The 23,473-nt window shown below is 39.4% G+C and overlaps 1 protein-coding gene across 1 annotated transcript; it reads right to left on the reverse strand.

Moving 5' to 3' along the window:
* Positions 1–8,945: 8,945 nt before the first annotated feature.
* Positions 8,946–21,475, reverse strand: rps6ka4 (ribosomal protein S6 kinase, polypeptide 4). The gene is made up of 18 exons (XM_071460825.1): positions 20,457–21,475; positions 19,073–19,144; positions 18,426–18,493; positions 17,845–17,995; positions 17,531–17,646; positions 16,481–16,588; positions 16,240–16,320; positions 15,744–15,847; positions 15,390–15,540; positions 15,129–15,290; positions 14,802–14,927; positions 13,800–13,933; positions 13,598–13,691; positions 13,309–13,479; positions 12,222–12,413; positions 11,973–12,132; positions 11,592–11,755; positions 8,946–11,476 (listed from the first exon to the last, which is right to left on the reverse strand). Exons 1-18 carry the CDS (start codon positions 20,542–20,544, stop codon positions 11,264–11,266), a joined length of 2,355 nt encoding a protein of 784 aa, XP_071316926.1. The 5' UTR covers positions 20,545–21,475; the 3' UTR covers positions 8,946–11,263.
* Positions 21,476–23,473: the final 1,998 nt, after the last annotated feature.

The raw sequence follows: 23,473 nt of genomic DNA on the forward strand, positions 1-23,473 counted from the left end.
AGATAATAAATAGGTATTTAATAAGTTTGCCAGAAAGAAATGAGAGGGTACGTGTATAGCATGATACTAATCTGTAAGTCAGCAGTGAAGATGGGTGTTGGGTTGTAGATAGAAATATTAGGCACCTTTTGAAATGGCTTTATTTGAAGGAACAGTTTTGGTGACAGCCCTCACTCTCCCTGCAGGAGCCACAGGGGAGAGAAACTGAGGGCAGCTATCGATCCAGTGATCTGCTCTGCATGTGGGCTGGGAGTCACGGGCGCAATACAGTCCTTTAATTCCACTAACCTACATAAAATGGTTTTATGGCAGAAGGAGGCAGGAAAAAGCCTCAGAGTCTGCAAGGAGGTCAGAGCCGCATCCAGCTCCCTGGTGCAGTAAATGGCATCACGCCAAGCTGTGAGAACGGCTCTGGATGTTGCTGCTGTTGATTTTCTGTCACACCTTTCTCATCTGTCCTGCCCAGTGCAACATCTGCCAGAACTTCAACAGGATCAAAGAGGTCAGCAGGGACAGATGTCCCCCCTTTTATACCCGAGTGTTTACAGTAAATGACCTCTTTCTGAAATTGAGACTCAATGTTGACTTTGCTAACTGGACTTTTAAAATTAAATTTTAAATAATTTAATTTAAATCAATGACATTGGCCATCATTCCCACAGGGTTAAGGGATCAGGTCGTTGGCAAATGTTTTTCATTTTGTCAACAAATTCAATGAAAAGACCAAAACCAACAACATGTTAGTTGTCTGACTTCCCTGTCCTGTCTGTGCCACTTAAGCACATTTCTTTTGGCTGAGGATGTAAATCTTTAAAAACTGCTCACAAACATACAGTTTATTTTCTTTTTTTAATGTTAAAAGGCCAAGCAATTTTCTAAAACAGCAGGGCACTGTTGTTTTCAGTAGGCGTTATTCAAACAGAGGTAAATGGTGCATTTCTGTGGGGCTATTTTCAGCTGTGGATTAAAAAACATTTGGTGTCTTAAAAGTATTTTATTATTTCCAGCAGCAGGACAGTGTACATGGGATTGATTCAAAATAAACTACAGTGCCCCTGTTGATCATAACATATCACCAGTCTGGCTCACTTATGTGTTTTTAGTAGATTGATGATGGACAACAATAGAAAGGGGTAGAATAGGAATAAGCTACATTAGCCTGTGGCTAAACAGGCTAATGTAGCTTATTGATTGTTAGTTGGATCAATTCATTGTTGGTTTGAGTCTTCACAATAAGAAAAATACATCAGCAGACATATTATGAATCAATAGCATTTCTAATTTCATTTTGTTTTCAGATTACAAACAAGTCATTGCATGCAGCTGCTGGAGTGTGTAGTTACAGTGTTCGTTGCCAGATCTTTAACTCAAAAAAGCAAGCTACTGAACATACTGAATACTAAACATACAGAACATCTTCATCCTCGACGTGGGAAGTTGGCCTCACATTAGGAGTGTGTATGTATCTGTTTTTGCTATGTTTGTATGTGTATGTATAAGTATGTCAAGGAATAATACATGAAAATAACTGTGAGGCAATGCATAAAGAGGAACTAAATTGATAATAGAGCTACTACAACACAGATTTATTCCTTCATAGTGCATTACTATCTCCCCCCACCACCCCTCTCTCTCGTATTTATCATGGCTTGCTGCTTGCACAAGGACAGGAATGCATTTCAGCAGCTTGTGCCAGTTGCGGCACATATGTGGCCCATGACTGCGTTGCGGCTGTGAGGCTTGAGTGATAGCTGGAGGCGCTCTGATAGCTGCTACACACATACACATCAGCTAAGAGCCATTTAGAGGCTGTTAATCAGAGCAGCACACACTCCACAATACACTTGATTGTGTTTCCTCTGAAACGGCGGTCCTGTGTGTTACATGGAGGTCTTGTGTGTGCCTGTAAATGCATTCATGCATTACAAGGGCTTGACCCAGATCACAGATAGACGTAATAATGCATGACAGGTTGTCCTTTTGAAAGCCCTGTGTCCTAAAAGGCAGACTGGCCACTTACAGCTTCCATGTCTGATACCCTGATGGCAAAGGGAATGATCTGCTATAAACTCCCGAGTTTCACTTTATGTTGATTTTAATCTATTAAACAAATCCACAGTTCATGAGAGTATCACTTATCGGAAACTGCTTGTTCCATCATTAAAGCTACAGGATGCTAACTTTGAGTGATAGATACTGTCTTTTTTTATGGCTGCACCAGCCCATAGATTTAGAGGTCTTGTGCATCACTTTATTCACATCATCCGTAAATATATTTTTTATATTTGGAATCCCTGAAAGTATATAAAGTAAACTTACATAAAGTTTGGCTGCACACCATAAGTTTTTTAAGAGGTCATATAGGAAAATGTCCCAATCATGGAGATGTGAGGCTTTGACTTTGAACATGTGAACTTAATATTCACAAAAAGCCCAGCTAAGATCTCATTCCACGCACAATAAGCTCTAAAAATACTCCTGGTACAGGTTCACATACCATGATGTCAACAAGCACAGTCTCCATGGCATCTGTGATCTTATTCTGATTACATTTATTCATTATACATGGGAATGTGTGAGTGTGACATTAAAGATGCATACGAACAGCTCATCCCGAGGACCATAAAGGCGCTCCTCAGCAAACAAACACAGGCAATGTATTATTCAGACCATCTCATGTTGTGAAACTGTACCACAGAATTCCTCTGCTTTGAGTTTGTCGGAGTTAATGAGGCTGAATTTATCCTCTGAGTGGTGTCATCTGAAGGACACACTCACATGTAGTGAGGAGGTGACAGTTCATCCTAGTAAAACATTTACATTTAACATGTCACATAACTCTATCTGACCTGGTGAGCTGTAATCCAGCAATTTGGCTGCGCTGACGATCTTAAGCCAAGGATTTGGATTTTACTTATTCTCATTTTGTCGTTTGATGTTGCCAGCAGCGACAGCAGAGACCTGCAGGGCAGCTGACACTGGAGGCTGGACTGCTCCTTAATGTCTCTGGAGGTACAGTGAGCATGCTAAACAGAGAAAAGTATTTTTCTCATTTCAAAGCCACCTCTGTGAAATGCTGAAGATGAAAAATTACACCTTCCCACTGTAAGTTTGAAAGAGGTATTGCAATTTCATTATAACAGTGCCATAAGGATCAGTGGCATGAACACTATGAACCTCCGACGTATTTTTTAGCTGCTCATCTCTAGAACCCTTGGTGCATGTAAACACACCAAACCTATCCATGACGGTGTCTAATGCTCCAGCTGGTTCTGCAGCACGTGCTGGTAGGTGTTCATCTCTCTCCATGATTTAGTCTGTTAACGTTTCTGGCTGTCTCCTCAAGCGTTTAACCTTGTCAGAGATAGGCTGGGATCCATTAAGATTTCCTGAAAGGGTTGAGCATTACGGGCTCATTTAGAATGACTTCCATTTTTAATAAACTGCTCACAGCCCTGCAGATCAGATACCGAGGAGGTGCACTTAACAATGCCGGAGAGAGAGATATGCCTCATAATTTATCTTATGCAAAAGCCCAAGAAATCACACCAGTGCACCCTCCATGATTTTTACTCCTTTGAGTTCTGCTCCTTCCTCCTCTTTGTGGAAGCTCTTTTCATACCACAAGTTCTTAGTTGTGACGTATTCAACATGTGTAAAAGCTGCCTCGTCATCTTTTCAGGTTCGCCCCGCTGTAGCTCTGATGTTGATGTTCTTTTTATGGTGTTTACCTTTTTTTTAACAGACTTGGATTATTTGTTTGTACATGGCATCACTGCTGCCAACTGAATCTATAACAGTCTGAACAGGCTTGTTAAAGAGGATCACTGGCAGGGAAACCGTCCTGTGGATATTAACACTGGTGATTTTACAATTTTACAGCACACTTAAAATTACAGAGGTATTTGTATCACTGCGCAATCATGCCTGAAGATGGACGTGTGTGGAGAGGTAATGATAGCCTATCAGCTGAAGCAGAAATAATGAGATGAGACTGGAGCGGACAGGGTTAACAGACAGTGAGAGGGGTGATGGGTGCCAGAGGGGAGGGTGAGGTTAATGGAACTGGAGGAGTAAAAAGTGTGGGGAAGGCTGTTTCAGTGGTATGTGAATTGAAAATGCCTTTTTAGCTCCTCAATCAATACACAGTTTCTTTGTTCAGAGAACCTGTTGGTTAGTGGAGGCTCTTTTACTACAGAGGTGAGAGAATGTGGGGCGAAGAGAAACACAAAGCAAAGACCTTTCTATCTACGATGTGCCTCTATTTACACTCATTACACAAACGCCATTGTGTTAACATATTCAGGAGGCATCGGAAGTTCACTCTTTTCCATTCAAAAATCAGAACGTGTCAGCTCCATTGCTATCCGTCCAGCATATTTCTCTAGCAAAGAAATATTCTGCAGGAGAAATATGTGTTTTTATCGGTCCAATATCTCTTGGGTTGACCTGCATGATTAAGTGAAAGCAGCTCTGTATGTGCCGCATGAGTCAGTTTTCTGAGATCTATTCACAGATGTTAGGTGCTGCAAAATTAAAGTTGCTTGTGTAAATGCCACTGAGGCGGAGCAAGACAAAGGTAAGAGGGAGGAAGTAGACATGCACGACAAAGGATCATTTTTACTCATCTTCCAACACAAGGCTTTTGGGCAGTGGTGCAGTTGGAAGCTCATGAAGCAATTTTCATAAAGCCAATGTGTGCCCACAAAAAACAAAGAGGATTCACTCATTAGCTGTAATGTATTAATTTACTTACCACTGTTAATTTACAAACTGTCGCTGCCAGGTGAAAATCTCTTAACTGGTTGGTTTAGACTACTGAAATGTGTTGACCCCCAGGTTAATGAAACCTCTTCAAGACAATGACAAAGTCCAGCAAAAATAATGCAGCTCAAAACTGTGGCCATGACATTTTGAAGAGCAACAAACAATAGTGACAGTAAACAAAGCCTGCATTGTTTCACATTTAATGTTTGTCCTTGCTTTATTGTTCAGGCGTTCATTTCAAAAAGAAGAGGACGAGTTTTTGTTTAAAGGCTTATCCCATCAATTTAATATCGCACATGCGTAAGGTTTGGGGAATTAGCAGCTGCTGTATCCTGACTCTGGATCAAGCTTCAAAAGGGCTGGATCCTACAGTTCCCACAATGCAACTCATTAGCATCTTTCATTAGACACTCCCTGCCTGTTAAGTGCCCTCATTTTTCAAACTCACTGTTCTCAGTTTATAAGAAAGGTTTTCTGTCTGATATCAGAAGTCTCAACCCTGATGACATCACCAGGGTTATTTTCTCAGGCTTTGGTAAGATCCCTTCATTATACAACTGTTTATATAACTGTTTAAAGGCCATCATGAGTAAACTGGCCTTTATGTGTAAAATCAATGGCGTGGCCCTTTAAATATCTACAGACCTCATCTCCATGTGTGATCTGCTATGAAGACTCATCAGTGAGTGAATTCCTGCAGCGTGATGGTGTTACCATTAAATATTTTCCCCTTTTGTCTGCACATGCTGCTGACTGAAGGAGGTGCACTCTGTTCTTGGGTCACTTCCAGGCTGTACGGATTATAATTGATGATATTGAGCAAGTGTTCCTTCCAGATCTGTCTTTGTCATGCTCAATATATTACATTTATTCTGTGCAAATCATTCACCCAGGGACTGATTTGATTAATGACTCAACGACACATATTCATGTTATCCATCGGTTGTCAATTGCTCATTTTGGCCCTTGTGCTGTCAGTGCCAAGCACCCTACTGACCCCCGGTGGTGTGGGATTTATGGTGCAGCACTCAGGACCATGGACAGCGTCAGAGTTCATGAAGCTCATCAGTGAACTAATAGAGCACTGAAGGTCCCTGATAGGCAACATTTTGTGACATACACCACATATTACCATGAGTCACATATTTTAATGGTCTGTTAAATTTTTCATTAAGCACTCTCATCAGTTAAAACACTTAATGTACAGTTTTTAACATAAAGCTGCAGCTGTGCAAAAGCAGCTACTCTCCCATACTCATTTTTTAGCTGCAAGGTAACAGGGGAAACAACATAACCCATTACAAGAAATGTTGTCCACAACTGTAAATAGATCACAAAGGACTTAATTTTTTTTAAACACTTTTGTTTGATTGTTTCCGGAAAGCTAATAACAGCTTTTATGGCCCTTTCATAGGTGTCTGAGGAGCTGTTATGCTTAATGTGACCTTTTAATATTACCTTCTATCAATATTTAATCCTTTCCAAATCTAAAATTAGTTTCTGTTAACCATGCAAACAGTTTGTGTGATTTTTATGAGTAAACATTTGCTTCTTCCTGCAGAGACAAAAGTCTTGTCCTTCAGAAAGTGCAGCTGTTTGTACGCGATGCGGTGCCGATAACAGCAGCCTTTGCTGCAGCACACAGTCTGTAGAATATGTGAAGCGAAGAGTTTGATTAGCCCGGAGGCTCAGCAGGGGATTCATCTGCTGCCAACAATCAATGAACAGCCTGCAAAGCATGCCAATCAGTTTTATTGGTCTCTCCCTGCTCTTGTGTTGTCACATGCATCATCACCACCACTATAACATTACCTTTTGTGGCTCAAGCTGTGGAAATGTCTGTCAAACCACCACTAGACTGAAATAGCTCAGCAGCTGTTGGAATAGTTTGCCCTGAAATATATGCACAGACGTTCATGGTTCCCAGAGGATGTGTCCTACTGACTTTAGTAATCCCTGAGTTTTCCTCACAGTCTGTGGTTCTGAGTAAATATCTCAACAACTATTGGATGAATTACCATGTAATATGCTACATACATTTATGTTTCCCACAGTAATGACTTTTACAACAAATTTGGTAGTCCCCTGACCTTTCATCCAGTGCCACTATTAGGGCAAAATGTTAACTTTTTTAATATACACCATCCCACCCATGGGACACTTTGGCCTCAGTAGTGCTACTTTAGGTGTCTTTTGGTCTGTACCAAACTCGATTTTCACACAGTCTTGACAAGGTATACAATGTTTGAAAGCTCTAAGTCTCCTGATTCAGTCTGTGCAAAGGATGTCAGGATTCCCATATCACTGACACAGCTGCTGACACAGAAGAATAAAAAGGAAAAAGGAAGGAAGGTAAAAAAAAATGTACATTTCATTTTTTTTGTGCTTCTATAACTTTGGCTCCATATCTCTTATATATATTCTGACTTTTTGGGTGTAAAATTTAAAGTGTTACCTTTGAAAGGAGACCAGAGTTATGACTGTAAACGGTTGCAGAACAGTAATGTTTGTGTTGTGGGTTCATTACTTCAGGCTTGTGCACAAAAATTGCAATGTCTGGTAATGGCTTAATATTGTGCCTGCTCAACAAACTGTGCCCGAATACAGCCACACAGAGACATTAGCATGGCTATAGACCCTTAGTATTGTTGTAAAGCAACTACCATTGTTTAGTTATTTATTTCATTTAGTATTTTAGTACTGTATTATATATTAATTGAAAGCACACAGTAACTAGAACAACTCTACTTCAAACAATTTCTTCAGGTACAAATAAGAAAACCACAACTATAGTGAAATCCATGACATTACTGTCTCACTCACCTTGGCAAACCTCATACTGTATGCTGTACATGAGAGGCTGTAATTTAGTGAGAAGGTGTAATTCAGTGTGATGAAGGTCTTGTGTCATTACGTGGACACTGTGTCCTTTTCTGTCCTGCCCTGTGTCAGCCCTATCTTGTTCATTGTCTCCTGTGCTGATTTATGTTTCAAACATTTATATGACCTGATGATGATCCTGATGGGGAAACGTAGCATGTAACAATCCAGTGGCACAGACGTGTCATGTAACACGTCATTTAGATTAGTACATTTATACAATAAACCAGTAATGCAGTATTAGACATTTTAGAAAGAGCATAAATTGAATTTCTAATGACACATTGGTACATTAATATCCTTGACCAGCTAGATGAGACAGGGGACACCTGACACAGGACAAGCTAGAGAGACAGATAAAAGAGGACACTAAGGTCAGTAAGGACAGAGGACAGGACACAGCAGCCATCTAATGGTACAATAACCTCATTACACAGGATGGGCTATTGTAGCCATTTCCCCCTGCTAGTAATAGAGAAACAGAGCTGCAGCTCAGCCGTACTATAGGCTCAGTAGGAACAGCAGTAACAACAGGATGGAGGGATTGTTTGACTGAAAAGAAACCATCACACAGTGTTTAAACAGGTTGGTCAACCCACTTCCTGTTCCTGCCACCTCATGCTTTCACATTACAAACAGTGCAGATTTATTTTCCAGATAAAAATTGCAACATTTATGAGGCTCAGGAATTTCAAGGACACCAGGGTCAAGTTCAAGAACAGGACTAAACAGATGTAGAATAAAACTCAACAGTACGTTACAGCCTTGCCTATTGTCTGCAGCAGGAGCAAGCATGCTAAACAAATTGAAATCATTTTAATCATTTATTGCAAACAGATGCTGTTGGAGGCATTGAGCAGGGAGTTAAAGATACCCTTGAATAACTGAATAGATTTTTCAGTTTATAAATGGGGATGGCTTCACAGTCTGATCTGATCTGCTTACCTGGTCTTACCTGAGGTAGAATTTCTCATTTCAGCAATTGCACAAACACGATTTAAGCTGACTGATAACTTTCTATGTTGTTTTGACATTAATTAACGCATTGCTGAATTGCAATGAGAAATGTTGCCTCCTGTTATGAAAAGGTACATGTTTGGAATAGCTTTTGTCAAATCGAGGGGTTATCAAACTTACTGTATAATTTATTATGTGTGCATTTGCTACTAATAACTCTCACCGTCAATATGAATGCATCTCGTTGAAGTCAGCACTGACAATGCTCACATTAATGAGAACTCTTGCTCGCAGCCATTTAAAGAACAGTTACAACACTCAAAAGACAAAACACACAGCCATCTATTTAAAAGTAATGTTTATTTTGCACCAATCAAAAAATCTTGGTGCAAAAGATAAATTCCCAGTTACGACATCAGTGACAGTGCATCTCAGTAAAATAGTAATGCTCAATAAAAGAAAGAGAAAAATATCATTTACGACATCAAAGGAATATCAACACCAACAAAAGCACAGTTTAAGTAAAAATTCAATGTTCAAACACAAACAACCGGTTACCTTCAAACAGACAAAGGCGGCAAACAAGAAAATAATACAGTCACTTGCAATAATGCTTCATCTGATACAGAAACATCAGTACAACCAATCTCCCACAGCCACTCATGCTCTCACGCAGCCACTCACACACACATGGTGCTGGTATACAAAACAGGAGCCAAATGATCATAATCCCATTACCACAGCATTAAAATCAATTACATGTAATAAATATCAGTAAAAGCACCTTTAAAGCTGAAATGTGTTTAATTGATCAACTGACTGTGCAACATGTAAAAAAAAATATTCCAATAAAAACATAATTACATCTGGAGACTGATAGCATTAAACAGATGTCAAATTTGAAATCATTACATATGTTTTTTGTTTTTTTTCTTCTTCTCTAAATCATGGATTTACAAGGATTTAAGGGGTATTTACACAACAGACATTGCAGGATGTTCTTAAAAGAGCCATTTTAACACCATGATTAAGTGTCTCATTCTGTTATATAATTTGAATTTTAAAGCCATACAACGTTTTAAAACCACTTCTGTAAAAAGACAAATGGGTGACCCTTGCAACCCAGGTAACAACAACATGAGCTCAATTGTTGGGGCAGCTGCAAATGCTGCTGGTCTGATGGGCCAACAGAAAACTGTAACACCCTTTTAAAATTCTCAAGCCCAAGGCAGTGTATACTCAGTCACCAAAATGGATCTCACTCCAGTCTGCGTGCAAACACTCAAGCTGCACTTTGTAGCATAAAAAACATCCTTGGCGACACTTCCTTACTAAGCCCAAGATGATACCAAAATATAGAAAAACATTCTTATAGTTCATCATCACAACAGATTAGCATGCTAGACATTTTCAGACCAGCACAATAATGCAAGTAATTTACAGCAAATTATGACAGGAAAATCACACTGTATATCATGAACGCTTCTGTGTCTCCATCTCTTTTTACAGGTGCTACTGTTGGACACACTAGTCCTGTGACCACAAGTCAAACTCTGATTGTTTATCAAAATACATATTCAGAGCCAGCTATCAAAACATGTGCTCCACGCAGTGGGATCTGTAGAGTTGGTAGTGTAATGGAGGTGCAGCTGCTTTACAAAGACGGTGCCCTCAGGACTAAAGATCATCACAGTTTAACCTGTATCAAACAGAGATGATTTCGACTACAGTATCATTCATCCTACTCAGTCTCTAAGGTTATACAGACTACAAGCTTTTCCCTCTGTGCTCAGTCCTTTCAGAAATTTGCTTTTCTTGCCCACCATTTAATCATTTACATTCTCTGCAAAAAGTGCAAACAGCTAGATTTTTGCCCAACATAAACAAATGGAAAAAAGCAAAACAGTTTTTACAAAACCGTTGTTTTTACAGGACAGAGCTCCTAAATGGGGCACAATACTTGTGGCTAAACTTTTGCCATTTTTTCTGCAAATCATTATACACATGGCCAAGTTAAATATAATTTGATACAATCAAAGAATTAGGTTTGCAGATTCCTGGAAGGACTGTTTATTTGCTATGTGCAAATTTCTGTGTAATCGCAACGGCTCAATTCACTGCTTCGCTGTATGTATATATACATACATATATATGTCCATATATATATATATATATATATATATATATATATATGGCTTCTGCTCATTCATGGCTCCTTTTTCCCTTTATCCCTATGTAGCCAGGCACTGTTTCTTACCCACAGTGAAAACAGGTAAATGTCTCATTTTTAAGTTTTAGTGTGTGATTTCATCGAATTATGGTGACTGAATACTGAAAAAGTATCAATTTGTGTAAAGGCAACAGATCTGTGTACATCTTAAAGATACCAAACCAGACCTCTACCGTCTTCTCTTCCATCCACTTGAGAAAAATACATGTTTGGTTTTGGGGAAAATGACACAATGACTATGGATGTTTTACTGATAAAAAGTGGAATTCAATTTTGTATTGAAAACTTAACGCTAACCTGAAACCAGTCTTTTGGTCGACAGTATGTTTTCTGAACGTGAGTGACCCTATCACCGCTGGAGGACTTCATGTTGCCAGTACAAGTACATACTGCTTCATTTCCCAGCTGATCTCTCCCCTGCCATTTAGGCTAGCTCTTCTTTGGGGACACAGTTTGTTTTGGCTGTGCTTTGGATGCCGTTGCAGAGGCAGAGGAGGAAGTGGAAGAAGAGGAGGAGGAAGAGGATGAACTCCATCGGGTCTCTACACCTGTACTTGTCATCTTTAGTTTCCGTCGTTTTGCAAGGGGAGCGTTGTCAACACTTTTCAGAAAAAAGCCCTCTCTCTTTCCACGGTTGAAAGCCTAGTGAGAGAGGAGAGTGACAAAAGAAAAGGAAATGAAACACAACATGAAAAACACCAGGGACATGCACTCCACATCTATTTTAACAGCTTTCTTTAGTACACAATCCTATTACCTTGTAGGTAGCATTAACGTAAGTGCGAACCGTAGGCCCACTGGACTCTAGCACATCTGGAGTGCACAATGGAGTGGTGGACATAGATGCTCCACCCTGCAGCCAGCTGTTCTCTTTCAGATCAGAGAGTTTGAGACGCATCTCTGGATCCACTGTCAGTAGGCCTTTTATCATAGATGAAGGGGTAAAAGGGCAAAAGGACACAAACAAGAGAAAAAAATATTAAAGAAACAGACAAAACAAGCTGACTGGTAAGGAGGAGGTGAGGAAGAAACATTTCTCTGACTGCAAAATACAAGTCCTAGAAAAACATTCATAAAGAGAGCAGGCAGAAACTCTAACAAAGCATGTACTGTCAATAAAACATACTATATCACATACCTTTAACAAGTTCTTTGGCATCCTCTGATACTCCCTTCCATGCCTCCCCATCCAATGAGAAATCACCTTCTTTTATCTTTTGCATGATGTCTGCAGCATATGATGAGGTCATCCCACGTTGGTCACTCTGAAATGGCACCTGGCCTGACAGCATGGTGTACTGATGAAAACACACACACGCACGCACAGAGGCATTAGTACTTCAGTTCACTTGATGAGGCAGAATCAACAGTTTAAAGTTTAAATTACCAGGATGACCCCAAGACTCCAGAGGTCACAGGCCTTATCGTATCCTGCACTCTCAAAAAGTTCAGGTGCAGCATACTGTAGCGTGAAGCAGGGAGTCTGCAGGGGGGCGCTGCCTGCAGGGCACAGGCGCGCAAATCCAAAATCTATCACTTTCAGCACAGAGTCCTCTCCCTCATCTGTAAACAGCACGTTCTGTAAGATAAAGAAACATAAAAACATGCTGATCTCTTTTTACACTCAGGCCTCCACTTTTCTGACAGGGCAAAGGCTATTAAATACCACTACTAAATACTATGTTCCTGACCTTGACATATGCTCAGCACATGTGGCACAAAGGTGGCAGTACAGGGCAAACCCATTCAAATTAGTTATTGATATTTTAGTGAAAATTTGAATAAATACCAGAGGACAAGAGCTACTGTATGTCCACATCACTCATCCATGATTCATCATTTGCTGACTCTCAATATTTTACTCAATACTTAAGAAGAAATGTGCAGGAATTGTGGAATAATGTAGATAAGCAGTTTTAATCAAACACCATCCCATCAGTTAATCAATTTATATCAGCATCCAAAATAAAGGTTTGAGATTAAGACAGGCATCTCAGTAAAACACTGTGCAGAACTAGAGGTTATTGGTTGATTCTTAACATTATCTGTCAGTAACAGCTGCTTGATACTTCATGAAAGCCTTCAGTTAATTATATCCCTCGGCCATATGAAGCCAGCAGGATATCTGTGTGATAGAGACATTTTGCACTGTTGTCTGCTGTGTTTACCTCAACTAAATCCTGTGAAAACGCCAGTTTAAGTGAGGCAACCTAAGGGTGCATGGGACATGTGCAGTTCACAGTGGAAGCAGTTTAATACTTTCACAGTATTTGTAATGCCCCTGGACCTGCTTTATCAAATAAAACGTGGAAATCTCACTTTCTACAATATGAGATCTTTAATACACAGTGGCTTTCTCTCTAACTACACTGGCAAAAGTTTCATTTTGAATTATTGAAATATATACTATCTTTTTTAATTAGATGATTCTGTATATTTTCAGGAATTAATCCAGACATTAAGTCACAGCCCACCTCTGGTTTGAGGTCTCTGTGAACGACTCCAGCTTCGTGCATGAAGCTGACAGCTGAGACCAGGCTCTGTAACAGTTGACTGGCCTCCGCCTCACCAAACAGTTTCTTCCTCTTGATCCTTTCCAGCAACTCCCCACCTCGCAGAAGCTCCATCACTAAATATGTGTGGTACTGATAGAGAGGGAGACGTGGAAAGACAACGATTTATGTGGATGATTCTCTTGGTGCACGTGGCTTAATATCTGGCAAAGTACATATTGTTATTTCGGTATTTGTTCCTCCATTGTACCTGATCAGTATAGACGTCATGCAGCTTGACGATGTTTGGGTGAGCCTCACATTGCCTTAAAGCAGCAATCTCCCTCTGAGTGTTTGCCTCCATTCTAACACAGACATAAGAAAGATCCATCAGATAGCACAGTGATATCTTCAGGCACAGAAACACAAAGCTATTACTAAGATAGTGTAGCAGTGTACACGTCTCCACTCACCTGCGGCTCACAATCTTGACTGCATACTCGTGGCCACTTTGCTTGTGTCTGCATTTCCTGCACACAGAGAAACTACCCTCACCTAGAGGTGGCCCATGGAGACACAGCTCATAGTGCTGGAAAAACTGTGACTCCTGAATAAAGAAGGGATACTGTGAGTCACATTGAGCTGTTAAGGCAGATGTGTTGTGTTTGTTTTGTTTTCCTTGTAGGACATAGCTCCCAGCAGTGGAAAAAGGTTCTGACATTGGTGTGCATTGACCAATAGGTGACACAGGCTGAATATAATATTTAAGTACCTCAGAAGGATTTGCTATAAAGGAACATGTTTGGATTTATATAGCAACACTATCTGATTTTACACTCAGATAAAACTGGGCCGGTCAACATATCATTAGCAAGTATTTATCATCGATTATTATCATTTTCTTTATATCATGAGCTGTGATAAACATTTTTGTTAAGTTAACAATACAAAGCAAAATTACTAAGTCTGATTTCTCTTCATTTGAATTCTGTAATGAAAACAACACTGTAGCTTAAGTTTGACTTCAGTTTACAACATGCAATCTAAACTGATAAACATCACCTAGACAAACTGACCCAACCCTTATCATATTTCTAAACAGATACTATAATACTGTATAATGATATTAGAATAAAGTAGTTGTTCCTCTTAGCTCTTGGTGAAGTCTGACAAAACATGCTGTGAAACAAGGTAAACTAACTTTGGTTAGTCTTAGCTAAATAAACTAGTTTCTCTTCCTCTCTCTCTTCCTGTCTGTCCTGATTAACAAACACAGCTGAGTCTTTTTATTTCTCTAGATTACAGGAGGGCTTTCAAAACAGACAAGAGACACTTTGTGTTACAGTGGTTTTGCAATGGTTTTGCAAGACCACCCCTCCACGATAAAGCAAAGCACAACCACTAATGCTCAAACCCCTTTGGCCTTATCCAAAAACAGCGTCATAAGCCAAGATTCACTGGTTGAAGATCTGTACCTCTAACATTGCACTGCGCTGGACTGAGGCCGAACCCGGTCGATCAGCACCAACCTGGGTTTGTACAAAGTCTCCCATGACTGCGTTTTTATTGAACAGGATGGAGGGAGCAATAAAGGAGTAACCCTAAAATATAGAAATATAAATCAGAGAAGAGATGTTACATGTATGGGGAAGTAACAAGTTTTGAGCAGTGAGAACAACTGACTACACAGATGTATTGATAAAAAAACGAAAGGCATCTACTGAACTTAAAAGTATTTTTTGAGATGGTGGTTACAGGTAGTGTATTTTGAAAGTGTTAAGGGTGAGACATCAAGGACTGACCTGGAACAGGCGGTCAGTGCTTGGAGGCGTGCTCGCTGGAGAGTAGACAGGATCCATCCCAGTGAACTCCTCAGCAAAGTTTCCCACGTCCAGTTCACTCTTCAGCTCTGGTTTGAATGGACTTTGCACCTTCTTCTGTGCTAGGTCAGCCCAGTTCAGTCCCTGTTAGGAAACAAAATGCAGATGGAGTCATGGATGAATAAAGAGAGACGACAGGGGAAGAGCGATATCAGATTAAGTGGCAGTTGAGGTAAGTAGGACCTTGAAGAAGGGATGTGCTTTGATGTCTTCAGCCCCTCGTGGTCCGGAGCCCAGTCTCTTGTGGGGATCCTTCACCAACAATTTCCTTAGCAGGTCCTGAGCAGTTGGTCCAATCATAGAGGGGAACGGTGGATCACAGCGCAAAATACGTCTGAGTGAAGATTGGTGGCAGAGACAGAGAAGGCTTTAATCATGTTGTTATTCATCTTATTCATCATCACGTGCAAAATGACCTAACTCCAAGTAAAACAGTTTCCAGCACACGTTGGCTGGAATAGTTTTCATGAATCGGAGAATGAGAAGGGCTAATTTAAGATTTATATACACATTTTATGAACATGAGCCAACACTCACTTTGACACCTCACTCTGGGAGTTCCTCTCTCCCTCCAAGGTAAAAGGAGATGCTCCTGTCAGCAGCTCAAACATCAGGATCCCAAGGCTCCACCAATCAACCGACTGAAGGGAGAGATGGGTTAAAAAACAATACATCAGGAAAGAGAACAAAATATGTGCAGATGATTCACCCACTGTGTATTTATTCTGTCAGTGCATGGGTTGTCTGTTGTGATACTGACTGAAACCAAAAGAAATTCACAATGGAAATTTTCGATCTAATGTATGACACATATAGTGCCATATAGTGTTCAAAGTACATGTTACTTAGTTACCCAAAGTCATGAAACTGACAGCACATAGTATTAAACTGCAAGCTAAACGTTCTGAAACATCTGATTATAAACAATATATAATTTGAACATTACTCTACAGCTCCTGATCTGTGACCACTTAAAATCTTTAACATTAACAAAAGAATCGCAACACTTGCTGCTTCACTCTCAGACATCTACCTTGCCATGCCCCGACTTCCCCCTGATGATTTCAGGCGCCATGTACTCAATTGTGCCACAGAAAGAGTAGGTCCTTTCCTTCTGTAATAAAGAGAGAGGGGGGATTACACATATCTGTAAAAACAAATCTTATATGAACAAAATATTGTTAAGCCTAAGATAACATTACACACATTGCCTGTGCCATTTTCCACATGCACACACACTTCTATGCTTAGGTTGTGGTATTGTGTTCACATACCTCTTCTTCCAGAAACTCTTTGCTGAGCCCAAAATCTGTCAAAACCACATGGCCCTCACTGTCAAGAAGAATGTTTTCCAATTTGATGTCTCTGTACACAATCCCAAGCTGTACAAAAAAAAGGATGAAATCTTACCTGTTGCAGTGTTTATGAGCAGAGATGGCATGCAGTATATACACAGAACATTATTACGAAGAAGAGATGACCTATTATCAGCTGGTTATTTCCAGTAATTGCAGCACTTTTCAAGCCTATTCAGTGGTTCTAATAGCTAAACGTATCACAGTAAACAAGTGCCCAGACAGCAACACAACCTGAAGTACAACCCTTAATTGCAACAATAATTCAGGAAATGAGAATACTGCTCACCAAAGGCAGTGTTGCTTAGATGGTTTTATTTGATGCTATCCAGTGGAGCAATGCATAAAAGACAACTTTATGGTTTTCAGCCAACTGGACAAAATGTGTGAATGGTGATTTCTCCACAGGCTGCAAGAATCTACTATTTCAAAAATGTTCCCAGTGTAATGATTTTTATTTATTTTAACACTGCATTGTCCATCTAGTTCACATACTGAAGTTCATAACTTACAAAGTAACAGAGTGACACTAATTCACCCCAGGACTGTACTCAAAATGGTCTCAAAACAGCCTAAAAAATGCACACATGGGACTTCCTGCCCGGCACCAAACGACAGACATAGTTAGTGACTATCTGGAGAAGAAAGGCGACATTTTGAAGGATAAGCCAATTTATTTTTGCTTAGTGTTGGAGGCTAAACCAAAGCTAAAAAGGTCACCAGTATAGGATTTACATTTGATAGGTGGCCAGAGACGTGACTCAGATGGAATGATAATGTAACTATGTGCTTGCTTAATTTGTGTAATGACGTAATTGCTTGCCAAAACATCAGCTATAACATTTTTATAAATGTATTAGGTCAATGCAGTGTCTCTGTAATCTTGCTTTGTCTTACTTCTCACCCCCTTGTATCCAAAAATGGATAAATGCAGCTTTAAGTCATAGAGCTGGAAGGAGCAACACCCACCTTGTGTAGGTGCTCCAGAGCCAGGATTATTTCCCCAATATATATCCGCACCGCCTCCTCAGGAAAGTGATCCCGCTGGTACAAATGAGTGAACATCTCCCCACCGCTCACATAGTCTGCACTCACACACACAGACAAATACACAGGGCGCTTGAATAGACAGAATACAAAAATTACACAAACACACATATTGCACATAAGGCCAACAAACAGACATACAGTAATAGACAGAAACATAAAGAGAACATCTATTCAGCACTTCAAGACTGAAGAGACAAGTTTCCCATATTTGGCTCTAGTGCTCCACCACTCACCCAGGATGAGATGCAGTTTGCTCTGCGTCTGAAAGGCATAGTGGAGCGTGACCAGGAAGGGAGACTGGCGGATGTGCTCGAGCACCTGCCTCTCAGTGCGGGTATGTTCTGTTGTCTTTGCCTTTTGAACAATAGCTGCTTTCTTTAACACCTAAGGTAGCAATTAAAATAAACTTAAATTAAATTCAGACATCCTGAATGGAGTTATTTCTATAGACCAGATGGAGTAAACTACTACATTAGGTTAGCAATGTGTGTATCCATATTGCAGCTGAAAGAGACATCACATATCAAACATTATCTATGTGTGAGGAAATTCTGCACAATGTAGTTCAGTGTATTTTCTCTCCATTCCTTTTGTAAATTTTCAGCATATTATTTAGAATAACATCAATCATGTGGTGTGCAAATATTAAAATAAATATTAAATACATTTTCTATAAAAGCAATATCTGTGAATCATTCACATAAACTGTTTTAACAAGGTTTCCTGTCTCTAAGTTAAAACACTACTCAGAGTTTAAATTTTTTAATCAAAGAAATGATCACATTTAGTTCAATGTCTCAAACAATAGTCTCACCTTCATAGCATAAAGCTGGCCCGAATCATGTCCGCTGTTCTTCCTGACCAGAAACACTTTTCCATAAGCTAGAAAAAGACATGCAAATATTTCCTCAAGTCATTCATATTGCTGCTATTCAGGAAGTTAAACACCTACCAGCAAACTAAGAAACACTATCAGATTTTGCCTTAATTGGGTGTAGGGCCACTGCAAAACATGAGCACAGGTGAACAGGTGCTAAAATGATTTAAAGTGTCTGGAAATCAGATGAATATATGCATAAACATTCCTGCACACAAAATCTAATTAAGTGTAATTTTTTGTTGACAGAAACAACCTCTTAAGCTCCCCCATAGGTATTCATTATGGATGAGATCTAATAACAGCAATATCTACAGCATATGGTCTACCTTCTAAACATTCACATACTACTCACTGCCTTGATCATTTGAAACTCCCAAACCAGGAAATGAACCAACTTTTCACTCCTCAGGGGCACTTTCTCTTTACAGTCTACGAAAGTCAATTATAAACACTTCGCCCTCAAGATATTTCACCATGGCAGGAGAATACATCATGTCTTTTTTAACTATACATGATAAAGACATTTTACTCAAGTTTAACAACTGTATTTCATATATGTCATGCTTCATATGGACACTCACCTCCAGTGCCCAAGACTTTGAGCAGCTCAAAGTTCTCCATGCCAACCCTCTCAGTGTGACCTGTGAGGTTAGCTAGTGACAGAAAGAAAATACCACAATCAAAACATACAGTATGTAAGCTCAATTTCTGTACCCTGCAAATACAGACATTTTTGTTTTAAAAATGAAAGGCAGACATATCTAAAGTGTTTTAGCATCTATTTAAATGCATTGAAGGAGCTGTCTAACATTTAAGAGACCCCAGGTTTTAACTGTGAGCAATGCATGAACTGCGTTCAACAGTATTCTCATTTTAGAGCTTTATACAAATATATTCATTGTGAAAGGCACATATAGAACATAAATATATATTCAATAATCTTAAACAATGTTTTCAAAGCTTCACTATTTGCAGCTGTATTACAACTTACAAGAATGCTGTCGGCTGCTCTGCTCTCTATCAATAAAATGGGTTTTTCTATTAAAAAGAATATCTACAGGCCAGTCAATACACAGTAACAATAGTAATGCATTTCTCCTGTAACTCCAAAAACAGCAGTGACACTATTGATTATGGTATAGCGAAATCTGACCTGAAATTGTCATCCCACTGATACAGCAAGATACAGCAGCACCTATCTGCTTTATGTGAATTTATATGGATTTTGCTTGTAGATTTATAAATTCTATTTCTGGATACATGCAGCATCCATAAACAAACTAAGTCAACAATATGTCTCTTTTTCTTTGGTCTAGAGTTCAGAGCTAGTGATCCAAATAAATTATGAGTCAATACAGCAATACTGAAATCACACTGTAGATTCCTCATATAGCACAAGGGAATATCCACCTTAACTTATGCAATGTTCATAACACTTTAATTTTTGTTTTAAATTACTTAACAATAATAACCTGCTTTAATATTTTTACATCCATCACTTCAACAACAAATAATAATTCAATTCAATCAGGTTTAGGTACTAAAAACATCTTCTGATGGCAGCACACACAAGGTCCTCAGGCTTGACACACTGATGCTCTGAAAGCCTGGCACATGGGTGGAAAAAAGCTTGTCAAACAAATGACTTGAAGGCTAAGAAATCCCTGATCTATAGCCACTGTAAAGAAAAACAGAAACTCCTGTATGACGTTATGCAACACAAAACAGTTGTAGAAACAAGAACACTACTTTGTGTGGTGGTTAAATTCAGTGGTACATTTTGGGGTTGTGTTGTATTGCAATGCAGAACTGAATCTCTCTAAGACAGCTTCAACAATTACAAATTATGTTTCACAAATGCTGCCTTCATTAAATAATAGAATTAATTACAGTGTGCAATGGTTTCCATTTTTCTGGTTCCTGTGTGCATAATGTGCTTGATTACAATCTTTACACTTGACTTACCATTGGTGATTTGATGCTTGACAGTACAGTCCTTTTCATTTGTTTTTGCATCGGAGTCATCACTACTGCCAGATGCGTCCCCAGGCATAACTTAAAGAAAAGTAGACTATAGCCTATACAGAGTGTTTAAAATCAACTGGGTAGCCAAATATCTCTACAAACTTTAACACTACGCGCTAGGCCACTTAAAAAAGCTACTGTAGTTGCATTGTGTACAATATATGGATTATAGAAATGACTGGACAGCTGTGTTTTCTAGACAATACTGCTGCCCTGATGTTAATCTCCAAGCCTTTGACATCCTGTTGTTTCGCATTATTTATCTCATCTGATTGGCCGAAATCTATCAGAAAACACAGACTTGCAGCTAATCCGATCACAGATGTTTTCTAATTTAAGACTTTATTACTCTATTAGCTCAAAGAAAGATCGTCAATGTTGCTTTTTGATAAACTGTACGTTAGTTACAGTTTTAAGTGTAACTCACACAATTTAAATGGCTAACGTTAGCATTAGCTGCCTAACAGTAGCGTAAGTCATTATTCACAAGTTGCCTGACGTTACTTGGTAATGTCGCTAACGCTTGTTTTAAATGAACTACGGGTCAAATTTACGCGGAATTAGTCAGTGTGTAAACAGCTACAGTGCTAGTAAGTTAGCATAATTGCTACAATAACAAGACAAGTTACCTAGCTAGCTGATATAGTAGTAGTAAATTTGCAAACTAGCAGCTAGCTAGCGAATTGCTGCTACTGCCCGTCAAAGTTTGAACGTCGGCTAAGGCTAATGTTTAGTTCGCTGTGTCAAGCGGCTTCTTCAGACACCAGCTGTCAGACCATGCTGGCAAATGCCAATTAATGTAGTTCCTTATCTTCTTTATCCCCGCTAGAGTCGAGTTAATGATTCGCCCATGATGAAAATATTTACACCTCTTTGTATTTACTGTCAGAGGGTAGCTAGCTGCTAACACAGGATGCTTTCGACACAACCTGGGCGACGGTCAGTCACGTGAATCCTCGGTGTGGGCGGAGCGACGTTCAAGGAGACCTCAGCAGCATGGGTGTACTATAAGACCATGCTCAGCAGTCCTGTTTGTCCAGCTCTGACACATGTGCTCTACGAGTTTCTCAGCAGACAAATTGTATAGAATAATATAAAGCTAAATAATTTAATTACAGTGACGGATAATAGTGTAGGTTTAGGCTAACACATCCATGGTCTCGGTGGCCTCAGCACTTGTTTAAGTTACAGCTGACATGCATACTTACACATATTTTATTTCACTTATCAGTTTGTCTTCAATTGGCAAAACTATGCAGACCTTTGTGACACAGGGCTTTAGTTCAACTTTAACACACCCACTCTCTGGAAAGAGGTATTTGCCATATACTACAAATAGCTAAAGCCAGTGTATTTAAGGTGTTATGTTATACTTTATTTTTGAAGTGTACAACTATCCACACAAGTTTGTATGAAGAATCTCTTCACTGTATTTTTTTATTGGTCCGTGTATTGTATGGTGTTAAAATCACATAAACAAGACTCTACTATAAAATGTAGGTCTTATACTGCATTGATTCAGAGTCAACATTGTTGGCCTCACAGGACAAAAAAAGCCACCACCGACCTTCATTATACATTCAGATACTGTATATTTCACAGTACAGCTGATTTCCATTAGTATGTTACATGTCTTGGGAGTTTCTTTTACATCATCTGAGACTTACACATTTGTTGCATGTAGTTTATGATTACAATGGGACTTTGATGGTGCCATTGCCCACACCCAATTTCTGCTGTGTTGTGTGCCACAATTCAGTAATTCTACCATGTGAAAACAAAATGCGTTACAAGTAATTTCTAACATATTTGAGTCCCCCATGGAAACCATAGCACAGTGATACTATGACAATGTGGTGACTTTGAGGTATCTGAGCCACATGTGGCCTAATGGTCAATAGCAATATTAACATGTGTATGTATTGCCTTTCTGGAAACAGAGGCTGAGCTGTCTGCCCCTGAGGGGGTAGAATTACATCATCATGTGCGTAGCCAGTAAATTATAGGGCAACAATTTAAAATCAGAAAAGGCTGCCACAATTCTTCTAAAGAATTGCCTCCCCGAGTGAAATACACATTAAGAAGTAGTGACAGGTAGCACTGGGTCCTCGGTACTCTAAGATGAGCTGACAAACATTGAAGACGCATCATGAAGTGAGAGTTGCGACCCCCTTTACGTTACCAATAGTTGCTAGCTGAGAAAGGTAAATCCACCCTTTAACCATCACATTATTCCTATTTTTGAAATATTCTGGCCTGGCAAGTTGTTACACTCTGTTCAGGTGCCGTCTAGTTTCAGGCAAAATTTGAGGACAGCCAAAAGTTTCCAACTTCAATTATCAACATGCCTCACCAAATCATGGCAGTGTGCCAGCATGTTTGTGCTAAGTAATCTCATTAGGGTCTTGCTCACAGAGCAGTAATTAGCAGCAGCATTCCTTTGACTTTTACTGATTCTCTTTCTGATATTTCACTTGGCACAAGAGCTTTGAGGGCAAGCTTTTCATTGTTGACCAACAGATATAAACACATGGCCGCCTAAACTGCTATATGAATTTATTTAATAAACTGTTATGGCTCAACCTTAAAAATCTTGTCATGGCCAAATATTCCTTGACTCCGAAAGGCAATGAATAGTCTTCTTCTAGCCCGAGTTACAATCTGTCTAGATCTATCCTCTCTCTACCGCAATCAAGGAAACACTTAACGCTTTCCTGATGATGAGCAGTACACAAATAATATCAACCAGACAGTAGTAGTACATTTCAGAGGACAATATTTAAGTTAAGAACAATGATCAACGTTGACTATTTCAATGTGATCTAAATTACAATCTTGATTTTTAGTGTAGAGATTCTTATTATTATTGTTTCATTTCCTTAAACTATTTCATGAAGTGGTAGGAATATGTGAACTGCTTTAGGGTGGATTTCCCCTTTAAACACTGAACATACTGG

This window comes from Trachinotus anak, unplaced genomic scaffold (assembly GCF_046630095.1).
Source record: "Trachinotus anak isolate AG129_WGS33_773 ecotype Australia unplaced genomic scaffold, CSIRO_AGI_Tana_v1 ptg000024l, whole genome shotgun sequence".
NCBI lineage: Eukaryota > Metazoa > Chordata > Actinopteri > Carangiformes > Carangidae > Trachinotus > Trachinotus anak.

Coding starts and splice junctions, on each gene's coding strand:
- rps6ka4 (XM_071460825.1), bottom strand. CDS start 20,544: ATGCCTGGGGACGCATCTGGCAGTAGTGATGACTCCGATGCAAAAACA. Junction 14,928..15,128: donor GCACTGACCGCCTGTTCCAG/GTCAGTCCTTGA, acceptor TCTATATTTTAG/GGTTACTCCTTTATTGCTCC. Junction 12,133..12,221: donor GGAGTCTTGGGGTCATCCTG/GTAATTTAAACT, acceptor TGTTTTCATCAG/TACACCATGCTGTCAGGCCA.